The sequence below is a fragment of the Loxodonta africana genome, chromosome 4 (assembly GCF_030014295.1).
Source record: "Loxodonta africana isolate mLoxAfr1 chromosome 4, mLoxAfr1.hap2, whole genome shotgun sequence".
Classification (NCBI taxonomy): Eukaryota; Metazoa; Chordata; class Mammalia; order Proboscidea; family Elephantidae; genus Loxodonta; species Loxodonta africana.
Window position 1 is genome coordinate 72,144,921 of NC_087345.1, and position 15,645 is coordinate 72,160,565.

The window sequence follows — 15,645 nt, forward strand, 5'->3', positions numbered from 1 at the left end:
CAGCTTTGAAAACCCCATGGAGCAGTTCTACTCTGTACACATGGAGGTTGCCATGAGTCAGCACTGGCTCCACGGCAACCAACAACAACAAAACCCTCTAATTGATAGCATCTGTCTAGGGCTGCTATAACAGAAATACCACAAATGGATGGCTTTAGTAAACAGAAATTTATTCCCTCACAGTTTAGGAGGCTAGAAGTCTGAATTCAGGGCGCCAGCTCCAGGGGAAGGCTTTCTCTCCCTGTCAGCTCTGGGAGAAGGTCCTTGTCATCAATCTTCCCCTGGTTAGGAGCTTATCGGTACAGGGACCTCAAGTCCAAAGGACACGTTCCATTCCTGGCCCTTCTTACTTGGTAGTCATAAGGTCCCTCTCCTTTCTACTGGATTGCCTCTTTCATATCTCAAAAGAGCTTAACTCAAGATACAACCTAATCCTGTAGATTTCATCGTGCTTCATTAACATAACTGCCTCTAATCCTCTCATTAACATTAGAGAGATTAGAATTTACAACACATAGGAAAATTGTATCAGATCACAAAATGGAGGACAAGCACACAATACTGGGAATCATGGCCCAGCCAAGTTGACACACGTTTTGGGGGGATACAATTCAATCCATAACAGCATCTAACTAACCTCTCTCTGTATGAGAGACTTTGTCAAATGTCTTTCTAAAATCCAGACACACTATTTCCTCAGCATCCCTCCAATCTTTTTTTCTAACACTATAAAAAAAAAAAAAAAAAACCCAGTGCCTAACACTATGGATTAAGAAAAAAAAAAGGATCTTTGCTAATAAGAAAGGAGTGATGCTATTTACAAGGTGGGGGGCAGATTATTTTAGAATTGAAAGAAAGAGAGAAGACCAAGAGGGGAGAATCCTTTCATCTCTTCAGCTCCAATATAAAGACCTTACATTCAGTACATGTTTTTCATCTGGAGCCATTTCAGGTTTGCTGACAGATTCATGGCCCGCCATAGTTGGATCACAGCCATTGAATTAATTTTGTTAAAAAGAGTGAATACAGAGAAGACAGTGGCTTGAAATGACATTCATTGTTTCTCTCCCTAATACTCTGGGTTGTCAAGGAAAACCAACAAGTCTATTTACTATCTAAACTAGCAACACACACTTAAAAAAGACACTTATTTTTAGGCACTGCTGAAAAGGAACTAGATTTCCTTTTTCATTATTGACATGTTTTACAAGAAACATGAAAACAAAAATTGTATAAAATTAGGTTCAGTTCATCTTCACCCAGATATTTTCCTCTACAGGAGAAAAGCTACTAAGATGGAATCTAATCAATGAACCCACAGCCGACATTTCTCCCTCTAGGATTCTCTTAAAGCAGGGTAAGAAGACGTTTCTTTTCTCCTAATGCTTAAGAGTGGAAGTTCCTAGAGGACAAAGATGGTATCCAACAAAACCAAAGCTTCTGATATCACTCATCCCTTCTGACAATTTTTTTAATTGAACTTTAGATGAAGGTTTACAGAACAACCTAGCTTCTCATTAAACAGTACACATATTATTTTATGACATTGGTTAACTACCCCACGACATGCCAACACTCTCCCTTCTCGACCTTAGGTTCCCTTTTACCAGCTTTCCTGTACCCTCTGCCTTCTAGTCCTTGCCCTTGGGCTGGTGTGTCCCTTTAGTCTTGTTTTGTTTTATGGACATGTCTAATCTTTGGCTGAAGGGTGAACATCCGGAGTGACTTCATTACTGAGCTAAAACGGTGTCCAAGAGCCATACTCTCAGGTTTCTCCAGTCTCTGTCAGGCCAGTAAGTCTGGTCTTTTTTGGGAGTTAGAATTTTGTTCTACATTTTTTTCTGGCTCTGTCTGGGACCCTCTATTGTGACCCCTGCCTTCTGACAATTTTTAAACTTTAAATAAGATGCTGCCTTATTCTTCAGAAGAGGATTTTAGTTTTTAAAAGGACATGTTTTGAATACAGTGGAAGCAGTCTGTTGTGGGAAAAAGCCACAAGCCTGGAGTCAGGCACTTGGGTCTCAGTTCTAGGTCTGACACTACATAAGCTAAGAAAGTGACAAGTTGCTCACACTCTCCAAGTCCTAGTTTCTTCTCTGTTAAGTGACAGAATCTGATCTTTAAGCTTCTTTTAAACTAGTGTTGTTTCTCTAAGTGTTATCTAAAAGTCCTCTGCATCAGAACCACCCATGGGCCAAATATCTGCATTTTAAAATACTCTTGAGATGCTTCTTATGCACAGTCAAGTCTGAAAATCATTGCCTTAAGTTCTAGTGTTCTGTGATTCTGTGTATTCTTAGCACTGTGCTTGCTGTTATGGGGATACAAAGTAATGTGAGTTCCCCGCTAAGGAGGAGTCCTTGGGTGGCGCAAATGGTTAAGCGCTTGACGACTAACTGACAGGTTGGTGGTTTGAACCCTCCCAGCAGTACCTTGGAAGAAAAGCCTGGCAATCTGGTTCCAAAAGGTCACAACCAAGAAAACCCTTCAGAGCACTTCCACTCTGCAACACACAGGGTTGCCATAAGTATGAATCAACTCGACGGCAACTGGCTTTTTTTTTTTTTTTCCTAATCATTAAGGAGGGGCCCCTGCATGGTACAAATGGTTAAGTGCTCAACTGTTATCCAAAACGCTAGCAATTCAAGTCCACTCTAAGGCACCTCGGAAGAAAGACCTGGCAACCTACTTCTGAAAGGTCAGCCATTGAAACCTTTATGGAGCACAGTTCTACTCTGACACACATGGGGTCAGCATGAGTTGGCATCAACTCAATGGCAGTTAGTTACTGGTTATCATTAAGGAACTTGCCAATTCACTAAGAAAATAATGTAAGATAATCTTATAAATTTTATGTTTGTTAAATCAATTGTTGAAAATCTAAGTACTGAAGGAATACAGAGGAGCCATCATGAATGAGGGCTGAGATAACAGAGGCTGCTGGAGAGTGGGGAAGAGCAGAGATTGAGCCTGGTTCAGGTGGACAGATAAGGTATGTACAGATGGAGCATCAGAGGGAACCCTAAGCCCTGTCACAGGAATGAGCATGGCCAATAGGGGGCTGTGTAGAAACAGAACTATGACCAGTACAATGGGTTTGTACTGTGAAGTGGTGGAAAGTACCTTAGGATAAGTAAGGAATAGGGAGCCAAAGTACACCTGCAGTGTTACCCGTCTGAAAATGAACCCATCATCCTCTCCCCATGAACCTACCCTCCTTCTCCTATGCTAGAAACTTGGAGGTTTCCCTTGTCACCTTCATTTCCTTCTCCTTCACTCCCACATCCATTTTCAAAGGCCAAGTCAAGTCCCTTTCTCCTTCTAAGGACTGTCTCTGTTCCATTCTTGTCTCTACCCTCATCACTGCCTCCTCACAGGCATGCTCTGCTGTCAGACTTGACTCCATCAAATCTATCCTTCACAGAGCTGCCCACATAGCTGACACAATACACAACTCAGACCATTTCCCTCCTTCTCTTAACATCTTTCAGGTCCACAGCACTTGTCTTTTCCTTTCCAAAGGCTCAATTAAAGCCCTAGGGCTCCAACAAACATGGTTGCAGAACCACTGAACTAAAAGCTCAAGTCCAATTTCCTAATTATGGCTTATGGTCTTCAATAACCCAGTCCCTGAATGAAATCTCTTTGGAGTTTCCTTCGCATACCCTACATTATTTCACCTCCATGCCTCTGCTCATGCTGCACCCTCAATCACAAATTCCCTCCCTGCTTTACATGTGTGTGTACAACACTTTACAGTATTAAGGGAGACTAGAAGCCCTCTAAGGACAAACCCCCAGTCTTAATATCTTATCTTAATGGAAAATTATTCTAGCAGCAAAAAGATTTTATTTAAGCAGAGGGAATCTGGGAGAAAGGTAATCATCTAAGAGTTATGTTTAGTTCAGAAAACGTTAATTGAAAAGAAAAGGCTAAAAAGAACTAAAAAAATTATGGTGCACCTCTAGTAAAGGGCATGCTGTTAAGTGTTATGAATAAAGCCCCTGAAGAACTTACAGTGTACCTGAGTAAATGAAATACAGTCTTAAATCAAGGTGGAAAGCAGTAAAGACTCACAAGAGAGGTATAAATAAAATGGTGTGGTGATTCAAAAAAAGGATAGATGACTTTAATTGAGACGAACAGAGAATGTTTTATAAAGAAGATGGCATCTTAACTAAAACTTTCAAAGGGAGTCAGGATTTAAACACACGCAGATGGGACAGATGAAGGGAGCAGAGAGAGCAAAGGTGTGGAGGGAGATATTTCCCAGGTATGTCTGAGACTACGCAGGCCAGTGTGGCTTGACTGGAAGAGGATGAAAAGGGGAATAGTAGGAAAATGGCTGAAAGGCCAGGTAGTCAAGAGCACTGGATGAGAAGGGGAAAAATCTAAGCTTTGTTTTGTAGGTAATAGGTAGCTATTAAAGCTTCATGAGTGGGGGGACAAGAAATGATTTCTCAGAGTCTTGCTTTGTTATATGACCTGGTCAACTTCGCAGGATGTAAAGAATCTCCTATGTGGAGAATGCTAAACGCGGACCGGGCACATAGAATGATGCTCAATAAAAGCACTTCCCTCCAAGAGACTAGACCATCTTTGTAGGCTAAAGAGAATGAGTGGAAAGGAAAGAATTGAAGATGCATGAGAGAAAGAATGAGTGATGAAGCGGTGGAACACAGATGTCTGAGTCAAATAGAACGCTTCCTCCTCTGAAACACACAAGAAAGAAGAAATGTTGAGATAAGAAATGTGAATGTTCAGAGAAGTTATATGAAGTGGTCAATATCCTCAATACATTGGGTAGCTGATAAGAATATAGGTTTCTAGGAAGGAGCTGGGTATGCCAGGAGATGAGTAAGGAATAGAAGCTCCTCACTTCTCAAATCCTGAATCAGAGCCTGAGTCTTAGTTTTCTTACCTGTTGACTGAGCCCCAGTACCCAAAATGACCTCAGGCATGGAACCCAACCTAAGGTGAAAATTGAAGCCAAGAGAAAGGAGAAAGAGGTCACAGAGAAAGAAGAAACTAAAGCCCAAAGACAGAGTCTTGGACAAGACCGAGTTGCTCAGTGAGTGAGAAGGAGAACCAAGAAGAGAAGAAGCAGTAAGAGGCATAGGGGGAGAATAAAGTCATGTTATAGAACCTAATGGCAGAGAAAGGGTTAACAATCTGCTATCTTTTCTATAAAAAAAAAAAAAAAAACCCACTGCCCCTGAGTCGATTACCGACTCATAGCTACCCCATAGGACAGAGTAGAACTGCCCCCATAGAGTTTCCAAGGAGCACCTGGCCTGGTGGATTCCAACTGCCGACCTTTTGGTTAGCAGCCGTAGCTCTTAACCACTACGCCACCAGGGTTTCCATCTTTTCTATACTCACTAACAATTTTAATAATTCAGTGAGTATGATATTGAGATGTGGTAGCATGTCAGAAAATAAACTCTTCAAATCTTTCATATTGAAATTTATGATTAATAAATTCAATCAATAAATAATATAGAATAACCTCACTTGAAAACATGGGCAAAACCAAGTCAAATAAACCAAAATGCTAATCAGAATAATCTTCTTTTTATCCCCAATAATTCCTCCTAAAAAATAACTATTTCACCCCACAAAAGTCTCCCTCTAAGAAGGCTAAGAATCTGATTCAGAATAAGCACCTAGCAATTTGAGTTTTCTGATTTTTCTCATTTTTTTACATCTATTTTTGTATTGTACCTAGTGATTTCTAAGCAACAGAGTTTGAATGAAAGTCACAACAAACATCCATTATTCATGTCTTTGTTTCTCTTTGGCATACCTAGATTCTTACCGAATTATACGTATAGCCTCTTGGTCAACTGAAAAACTACATCTGAGGCCAAACACATGTCCCAAGACCCCAGCTCCAGCACTGGTTGTTCCCTCAGTACACGGGGTTCGATAAGCCAAGACCAGGCCACGCTGCCCACACACCTGCATGAGCTCATGGCTTTCCAGAAGATCATTCTCTAGCATTTCCTGGGTAAGGCGCCCCATGGTGCTGTAGAATTCATCTGCTGTTTCACAACACTCTATGTGCCTAGATAAAGAAAGAATAGGAAAAGAAACCGTTATGACATACATAAAAAAAAAAAAAAAATTTTTTTTTATACATACTATATAATAAATCCATGCTACAGGTGCAACAGGATTTGTTGCCTCTTGCTGTCAAATCAATCAAGTTAGCAATCAACAAAAATCAAAATCGTGGGATGCATCCACAGCACAGCCTGCTGTAGGCAGAGAAAAGAGTAAAAAAAAAAAAAAAATACCAAAGGCAACTTAGAGGTGCTGGTTAGAGGATGAGTGCCCATCTCTCTTGCACTGCTCCCCAGCCTCACCGCCCCACCTATGGCACTTTTATTGTTTCCATGTGACACGTTCCACACATCAAAGTACCCACCACTGATGGAAAATTATAACAGGAGACTGGATACTGAAGAACAATTATCCCCTGTAGGGAATTTATTGCTCTCAATCTACAAACGGTGATATTGCGAATCGGCTGAAACCAACTCACAGCTGACGTAACAGATGACAAAAGCAAGAACTGTAACTGCATCTTTCATCAGTCAGCAGGATGTTTTTGCAGGCAGAGTTTTCTCAGGTCTTCTCGGGTCTCTGCTGCTAGCTGGAAATGGCACGCAGTTTCTTGAATTCAGTTTTGCATGTAAATCAAGAAATCTATCACCCTAGCAACCTGTAAGTGAGGCAAGTTAGACTTTAATCCTTCCTCCAGAGGGAGAAAGAGGAATAGTCGAAAGCTAAAAGCACTGGGTATTTCTGTTTTGTGTATTACATTGTTCTCTGGATATAAAGATAACTCTATTTGCACATCAACAGTAAGAAATATGCTTTGACTTACACTAACGTTGGGGGGTTACCAAAGAACCACTGAGGAAAGAAAAATTGATAATGGAAAAACCTCAGGCTCTGGGGTATTGTTCAAATCCATGCAAATAAATAAATGAAATAAACCTGTTGAAGCATTATTACAAAGATTCAGAGTAGTTGTGGGCATAAATGAAAATGTGACTGACTTTACCTTAGGAGATGCGGAAGAGAAATAATGCTTGAGACAAGTTTTGAAAAAGGTTCTCCAGGCTAACAAAGAAGAAAAAGTACTCGAAAGGCATGGGTTAAGGAGACACGGGGGCTATTCCAGGAACCACAAGGAGTTCGGCAAGAATGGAGTAGGTGAGTGGATGCATGGTCAGGAGGGAAATGACAGGAGCTGAGGGTGAAGAGATGGCAGAGACCAGATCCACAGAGGGCCTCCCCTGCCAGCTGAACTCTGCAAGGCACACATCGCTGAAAAGCTCTTCATAGGAAGTGTAGGAACAGATGTGCCCTTGGCAAGTTCTGCCTGGAGGTGGCATGGCAAGTGTGGGGGACCCGGGAGGAGGCACTGCGACAGGCCAGGGCATGAGGTAATGAGGGAGCAAGCCAAAGTAGTAGGTTTGAAGAAAAAACAATACTTTAAAGAGATACTAGAGAAGGTGAGATAGTCTACAACTTACATATTCCAAAAGTACCCTGAACCCATTGCTATCCAGTCAATTCCAACTCATAGCGACCCTATACGACAGAGTAGAACTGCTCCACAGGGTTTCCAAGGCCGCAAACCTTTACAGAAGCAGACTGCTACATCTTTCTCCGGTGGAGCGGTTGGTGGGTTCAACTGCTGACCTTTTAATTATCAGCTGAGTGCTTAACCACTATGCTGCCAGGGCTCCCAAAAGTACCCTTATTGTGAGTAAAAGGAAGAAATTCCAAGTTGCAGAAGCAAGGTGAAAGGAGGGGTCCCATGGATAATCGTATATGACACATCTGTTACTCAGGTATACATAAACCAGAGATTACCTGTATCTGTTTATGATTTTTTTCAATGGAAAGTTTATGGGGAAGATTATAGACACTGGAGTCAGAAAGATCCGAATTTAAACCACAGCTCTACACTAAGCTGTGTGACCTTGGGTAAGTTACTTACCCTTCCTGACATAGTTTTCTCACTTGAGAAAACAGGAAGAATGATCCTACCTACTTCACAGGGTTACTGGGAAAATTGAATGAGATATATTTAAATTTCTTAACATAATTACAGGCACTATAGTCACTTGATGCTGGCTGCCTTCCTGTCCCTTGATTAACAAGATATAGAATTACAGTAAGCAAAGACTCTGAAACATTGAAAACTCTGTAACACAAATACATACATATCCACACATGTTCATACCAGCACTATTCATGATGGCAAAAAGGTAGAAACGTCTACCAATGCATGACTGGATAAGTAAATTCTGGCATCCATACAATGGGGTACTAGTCGGCTATAAAAATGGATGAAGTCCTAGTATATGCTACCATGTGGATAAGCCTCAAAAACATTTTGCTAAGTGAAAGGAGCCAGACAGAAAGATCACATATTGTGTGGTTACATGTATATAAGATGTTCAGAAGAGGTAAATCCATGGAGAGAGAAAGCAGAATGGCAATTGCCAGGGGCTGGGTGGAGAGAGGAGTGGGGAAATATTGCTTAATGTTTAATCAGTTTCCTTTTGGAGGTGTTAAAAATGTTTTGGAACTAAATAGTGGTGGTAGTTGCGCATTGTGAATGTAATAAATACCACTGAATTGTTCACTTTAAGATGAATTTTGCCTCAATTTTCAAAAAAAAAAAAAAACCCTCATCATAGTCTAATTCAGGCATTCCCTGAACTTCAGAAACAGTAGCCATTTATCAGTAGACTCATACTATTATTAAAAGCACAGATTTTAGAGCCAAGACGCCTGGATTTAAAATTAGGTCCTTCCACTTACTAATTGAGTGACCTTGGGCAATTTTGTTTTTCCTTTGGGCCTCAGTTTCCACATTTGTAATATGGGGATGATAATAGTAGCTACTCTCATGAAACAACAGTGAGGACTAAACGAGTTAATACATCTAGAGTGCTAAGAAGAGTGCCTGTCTATGGTAAGTGCCCAATAAGTACTGGCTTTGAGTTGCACTATTATTATTTCAATAGTTGAACATGCCTGGGATGACCATACACATAAGTTCTGATCCTACAGGTACCTGGGAACAAAACTTGAATCACAGTTTTTCCTCATGCTCCGTCATTAATAACTAACACAAAGGTGAATATAACTGACTCGGCATACAGTAAACTCCTTTACTATTTTAATCATACAAACTAGTTGCTTAACTAGTTTGCCCCATTGGGGGCAGTGGTGGTTCAGTGGTAGAATTCTCGCCTTCTATTATGCAAGAGACTCAGGCTCGATTTCCAGCCAATGCACCTCATAGACGGTCACCACCCATCTGTCAGTTAAGCTTGCATGTTGTTATGATTCTGAACAGGTTTCAGGGGAGCTTCCAGAATAAGACAGACTAGGAACAAAAATCTGACAATCTACTTCCAAAAATCAGCCAGTGAAAATCCTATGAGTCACAGCGGTACTATCCACAACCCATCACGGGGATGACATTTCATTAGATTTCATTAGACTAGGCATGGGGTTTCCACGAGTGAGGGGTGAATCAACAGCAGCAAACAACAACAGTTGCCCAGTAACAGGACCATTATACCCAGAGAAACTATCAAAGCTCAAAAAGCTTATGAGGTATGGACCAAACCAAACCCATTGCCATCAAGTAGATTCCAACTCATAGCCACCCTACCGCACAGAGTAGAACTGGCCCATGGGATCTCCAGGAGCAGCTGGTGGCTTCTAACTCCTGAACTTTTGGTTAGCAGCCGAGCTCTTAACCACTGTGCCACAAGGTGTAGAGTAGGTTGGAAATACATGAGTGCAAAGAGGCAGATATCAGAAGGAAATAAAAAGACAAATAAATTTAACATACCAAATTCCCCACAAATTTATTTGCCTAGCTGAAAAGCAATGTACAATAAAACAAAGGCAAGGGAGAGAGTTACATGGTCTTTAAAAATACTTATATTCAATAATGATTTTTTTAAAACCCTGAATTGATAGTTGGTGGATGTTTCTTTACAAAAAGTAAAAATGGTTGCAAGTCTCCCAGGAACCAACTTATCATAAATAAAAAAACTAGTTAAAAAGTTTTTTGAAATAAAACACTTCCAGTGATTGATTCATTTTCTGGCATGTTGTCTATGGCATGTTTTCTGGCATGTTGTCTACCCACTCAAGTCATTTATATCTCCCGGAAAAAAACATGAAAAACTTCAGTGAATCTTAAGTTAACTGTAACAGTTTCATTCTAATGTTTCTTCCACTACCCAAATGATAGAATTTTAATGTAGTTGTTACAATATAGTTAAAGAACTATACTAGTTAAAGAAAAAAAAGGAGCCCTGGTGGTGTAATGGTTAAATGCTCAGCTGCTAACTGAAAGGTTGGCAGTTCAAACTCACCTAGCGGCGTTGGGGGGAAAAGACCTGGTGATTTGCTCCAGTAAAGATAACAGCCAAGAAAACCCTATGGGCAGTTATACTCTGTCTCATGGTGTGACTATGAGTCAAAATCAATTCGACGGCACCTAACAATAACAACAACTAGTAAGAAAAAATGTAAGCAACATTGCTTTGGTAATAGGCTTTGGCAGTAACAGATTTTGGTATAACATTAATTTTGGAAGAAAGGAAAGAATAAGTTCCCTTTGTTCTATACCGAGCATATGCCATGTGCTAGATGCCTTGTACCTGTTATCTTGCTTATTTTTATAACAGAACAAAATAAATAATAAAGATTCATAAGTAGCTCCAATCGTGATATTAACCAACAAATCCACCTACTCCTCTCCGAACCTTGCAGATCCTCTTCCATGTAAGTTCCCCTCCTTCTCCACCTTCCCAGCTAGCATCCAGGGAGAGGCTGACAGGGTGAACCAACCAGGAGACGAGCACTGAGGGGGAGGAGAAGCTACAGGCCTAAAAACTCCTGCCCCCTTCCCTCCAAAATAAGACTCCATCTGCCCCCCGAAACAATCAAGAACACACCAGCTGCGATTTCAGAACGCTAAACCATTTGAAGATTACAGCCTAGGAAACCCTATGGGGCAGTTCTACTCTGTCACATTGGGGTTGCTATGAACCCGAATTGACTCCACGGCACCTAACAACAACAACAAAGCAATTGAACAAGGTTCACCACTTTTGCTTTTCCTCACACTTAAATATTGATGATTCACAAGTTACAGCATGAAAATTGCTTAAGGCCCTCAACAACAGAGAGCTGTTCAGAAGACGAAAATCACTTACTCTTCCAGTTTTGCCCAGATAGCCAGTGACACCCTTAGGATGATTTCAGAACCTTCAAAGAAGACTGAATCCCAGATCTTTAAAACGGTGTGATTAGGGAGGCACGTAGCAAAGAGAGTCAGGAACCACTGCATCGTGAAGACATTCGTAAGTGGGGGCTCATATCCACCTGAAATAAAGCAAACACACTAAATTCCTTCAGAGCTGATACCTGCAAGATATACAAATACCCTTTTCAGGCTTCCATGTTCACCAAAAACAGTTATCTTTGCTAACTGATTTCTTCAGAGCGCTAATATCTGGCTCTTTCCTTCTTTTTCCTTCCACTTTTCTGTAAGAACCTAGGTGTGTCTAACTAAAAAATAAAAACAAAAAAGCAATAATAAGAACTTCACAATTTTTTTTTTATGATATTTGAGAAACTTTAACTAAAAGCTTACTTTGTCTCTACCTAGTGTGGGATGCTGGAAATTAAGGAGAATATTTTCCTCACAAATAATAGGATTTAAAAAAAGGATTTTAGCCTCTCAAAAGAAAAAAAAGAAAACAGTTGCCACTGAGTCAAATCTGACTCATGGCCACCCCATGTGTGTCAGAGTAGAACGGCACTCCATAGTGTTTTCAACGGCTGCAATCTTTTGGAAGTAGATCACCAGACCTTTCTTCAAAGGCATCTCTGGGTAGACTCCAGCCTCCAACCCTTCAATTAGTAGCTAAGCTCTTCACCATTTATGCAACCCAGGGACTCCTCTTAAAAGCAGAAGCATCAGATTTTCAGAATCTTGTAAAGTCCACTTTTACTTAAATTCTATTGGTAAGAAGTGTCACATTATAAATTTTTTGTCTACTTCTTAAATTATACAGAGTTTTAAAGATCTGGGATCCATCCCACTTGAAGTTTCAAATTCACTAAAAAACATAACCCCTCCCACTTCCTACAATAGTATAGTATGTGCTTTAATGAAACAAAACCTCGCCTTTTAAAAAATTTAGGTATTTAGACTGATTCCCCCTCCAAATTATAGTCAATATGTGCACTTAGTCAAGTGTAAGGAAAAAAAGATCTGTCTCTCTACAGTCATTTTCTTCCCCCTCATCGAGGAACAAGAGGAGTACCTTTGTTCAGAGTCTAGAGTCTGAGGTCATTCCCTGTAGCCAAGTGCAAGGCAAAGCATGGGGCAGGGTGACATCATTTAGCCTAGTCAAGTGTGTCCGACTACTAGATCAGCAAAGTTTGGTCTATTGGGAAGCATCAGGAAGTCCACTCAGGTACACAGTTATTCTGCACAGCCAAATTAAATGAAGATTGTTCAAATGGCTTAGAAGGTGTTATGGATTGAATCCTGTCCTCCCAAAATACCTGCTGGAATCTTAACCCCTATACCTGCAGTGGAAACCCTGGTGACGTAGTGGTTAAGAGCAACATCTGCTAACCAAAATGTTGGCAGTTCAAATCCACCAGGCACTCCTTAGAAAACCTATGGGGCAGTTCTACTCTGTCCTATAGGGTTGCTATGACTTAGAATCAACTCCACAGCAATGGGTTTATACCTGTATATGTAATCTCACCTAACGCAATGTAATCACCTTCCATAATGAAATCAAATATAATATAATCAGTCAGTTGAGGTCATGCCAGTGTAGGACGGATCCTAAACCAAATCACTTCTGGGTTATATAAAGAGCAGCACAGACACAAAGATAGATGCCATGTGAGGATCGTCTACAAGCCGAGAAACCATGGAATGTCCAGGGCTAATGACAAGGACAGAATTGATATGGCTGAGACCCTAATATGGACTTTTAGCCTCTAGGACTGTGAGAAAATAAAGTTCTGTTCTTTAAAGCCATCCATTTGTGGTATTTGTGTTACAGCAGTGGTTAAGTAACCAAGACAAATGGAAATACTTAGAGACACCTAGGTGTTACAAAAATCTCCAATGTATTTTAATCACAGGTTAGGTCCTCAAAATCCTTTACTATTTCCCCAGACTTAAATGTGTGGGACAGACAAGACTGCAGATACATGCCCTACAACAGGAATGGGCAACCATTTACAGAAAATACTACAACTTCTAACAACTCCTTCTGACTTCCTGAGCACAGCCTAGAAAGCACATTCAGTGGGTGTAATTACAGCTACTAACTCAGGTATTCCTGAAAGCTGGATAACGCCCGCAAGACAGTGACGACTCTCAGAGCTGCTTTTGGAACCATCTCCATTACTGCCCCATTCTAGTGCCTTCCTTCAGTGGTTCCAATTCTACCTGGAGGTCAAGAAGAGCCTTTCTCCAGCAAGAACTGGCCAATTCATCTCAGTTAAGTCTAAATACTCTTAGCGTAAATAAATAAAAGGAACATTCAACATTTCAACCTACAGGGTTGCTTTTAGCTCCTACACTTTACGAAAATGCCACTCTCCCATAACCTCAATGGTTCAGGCAAAGCCGCGGTTTGTGCTAAATTGTACCTATAGCTCAGTTTTCAAGAAATACTACGGATTTGGTGCCAGCTTAGCACAGCTTAACCAGAGACTATCCATTAAAAAAAAAAAAAACCTGTCATCACGGAGTCAATTCTGACTCTAGTGACCCTACAGGACACAACAGAACTGCCCCATACGGTTTCCAAGGAGCAGCTGGTGGATTCGAACAGCAGATCTTTTGGTTAGCAGCCGAACTCTTAACCACTGTGCCACCAGGGCTCCAACTAGTTACTAAGACATGTTAAATGTACAGCCTTCTTCATTCAGAGTGTGCTAGATAATTTCAGTTGTTGATCTGATATGGTTAAAGTATTAGGCTCCCAACCAACTTCGTAGCCACAACCAGTTAGACGTTCTATATGTGGTCCTATGTTTTTTCAGTTTTGTTTTTGTTGTCTTTATAGATCTAATTATTTCATTGTGCCAAACGCTCACCATCAGAAATACCTGAAGAATGTATTTCCAGTCAAGGTTAAGGCAAATGCACGGTGGAACTGAAGAAGTAAAACATTTTCAAAGATATAATAGCGTTGAGTCACTACCTCCACTTTCTTTGTTTGCAGTTCTCTGAAGAGTATCCAAGTGCTGAGATAATTCAGGGAGCTTCATTCTCAAGAGGTCTCTGAAGACAGCCATATCCACAGACAGTGCCCGGAGATTATTGACAAAATAGCTTTCAGGAAGTACCTTATCAATAAGGTAAATCATAATCTGAAGAAAAAGATAAAGAACAAGACTGCTTCAGTACAACCAGGATCCTAACAATAGAAAGAACATACTCCAGTTGACAAAGCACAGTGGGCCAAGGCGTGCTATCTTTTAAATGTGTCAGCACAAAATGTTCCCAATTTTCAAGGCCCATCAACACCTGGGCAAGTAGCGAGCAGCATAATTATCTAATTCAGACCCATAGTCTGTGCCTGTCTGAAATTACTAGATGGGCCGCTAGACTTGAGCTCCCCCCTGAAGTAGCTGTGATTATACAACCCTCAGCCTCACTCTGAGGGGTAACAGAGCACACCTTCATCAGCAGCCAGCAGGAGCCTCCATATTGGCTCCCTGATGTCAGCACAGTTTTACAACCTTCATCTGAAAACCAAGAGCTGGCCTGTCATAAAACACCCCCTCTGAAGCAGGACTCGAGATTCATTTACCATCAACCTGGGTTATTAGAGCAACTGAACCTGGCCTTTTGTCCACTTTCCTCTCCTGGGAGAATGCAACAGGCTTTATTCAAACATCTGTGGTGCTTTTAAATCCTTTTTTAACCTGGATTTCTTTCATAAGACTGTCAACTCAAGTCGACATAAATTGTCAACACAACTATGCAAGTTTCTCAAATTACTATTTTTATCTTGGTTTTTTTTTTGTGTGTGTGTGTGTGTGTGTTTCCTTTTCTAGAATGTTAAAAGCACTAGTATGACCCACCAAAATGCACATGAGTTCTGTATATCTGGTCCTTTCCCTGTCAGCTTGGATGCTCTATGTTTGTCCTACTTGCTATAAGACCCCCTCGTTCCCTGCAGCACACGTAAAACAAAATTAAAAACAAAATCATGGCTGGCTCTATATGTTGGTGGAGAAGTAGCTGTTTCACATTTTTATTTTCAGAATACTGCAAAACTCCCATTAAAAAAAAAAAAAAAATTTATTTCCCAGCCTTGCCAAAAGACCATTTTCTTCTCATCCCCAGCCTGTTATTTTTACCATTAGGGCCATACTTTAGAATAAGTCCAAAGGACAAGGGCATAATCTCCAGGAGACCCCTGGAAGGGATTTGTTACGGGGGGTGGGACAGAACCAGGGAGCTTCCTTAGTCTTCTGTTAGGATAGAATTTACTGGGTAAATGTATCATCCCCTTGGAAACAAAACCTCAGCTATAAGAAAAG

General features: G+C 40.8%; 1 protein-coding gene across 4 annotated transcripts in view; it reads right to left on the minus strand.

Annotated features, from left to right (window-relative positions):
* Positions 1–15,645, minus strand: part of TBC1D30 (TBC1 domain family member 30) — a 129,377-nt gene that overhangs the window by 18,462 nt on the left and 95,270 nt on the right. For all 4 annotated transcript variants that reach the window (XM_064283925.1, XM_064283924.1, XM_064283926.1 and 1 more), the window contains exons 7-9: positions 14,298–14,466; positions 11,271–11,439; positions 5,962–6,067 (exon numbers count right to left, since the gene is read on the minus strand). In XM_064283925.1, coding sequence (XP_064139995.1) covers positions 5,962–6,067; positions 11,271–11,439; positions 14,298–14,466 — 444 coding nt within the window. The remainder of the gene's footprint in view (positions 1–5,961; positions 6,068–11,270; positions 11,440–14,297; positions 14,467–15,645) is intronic.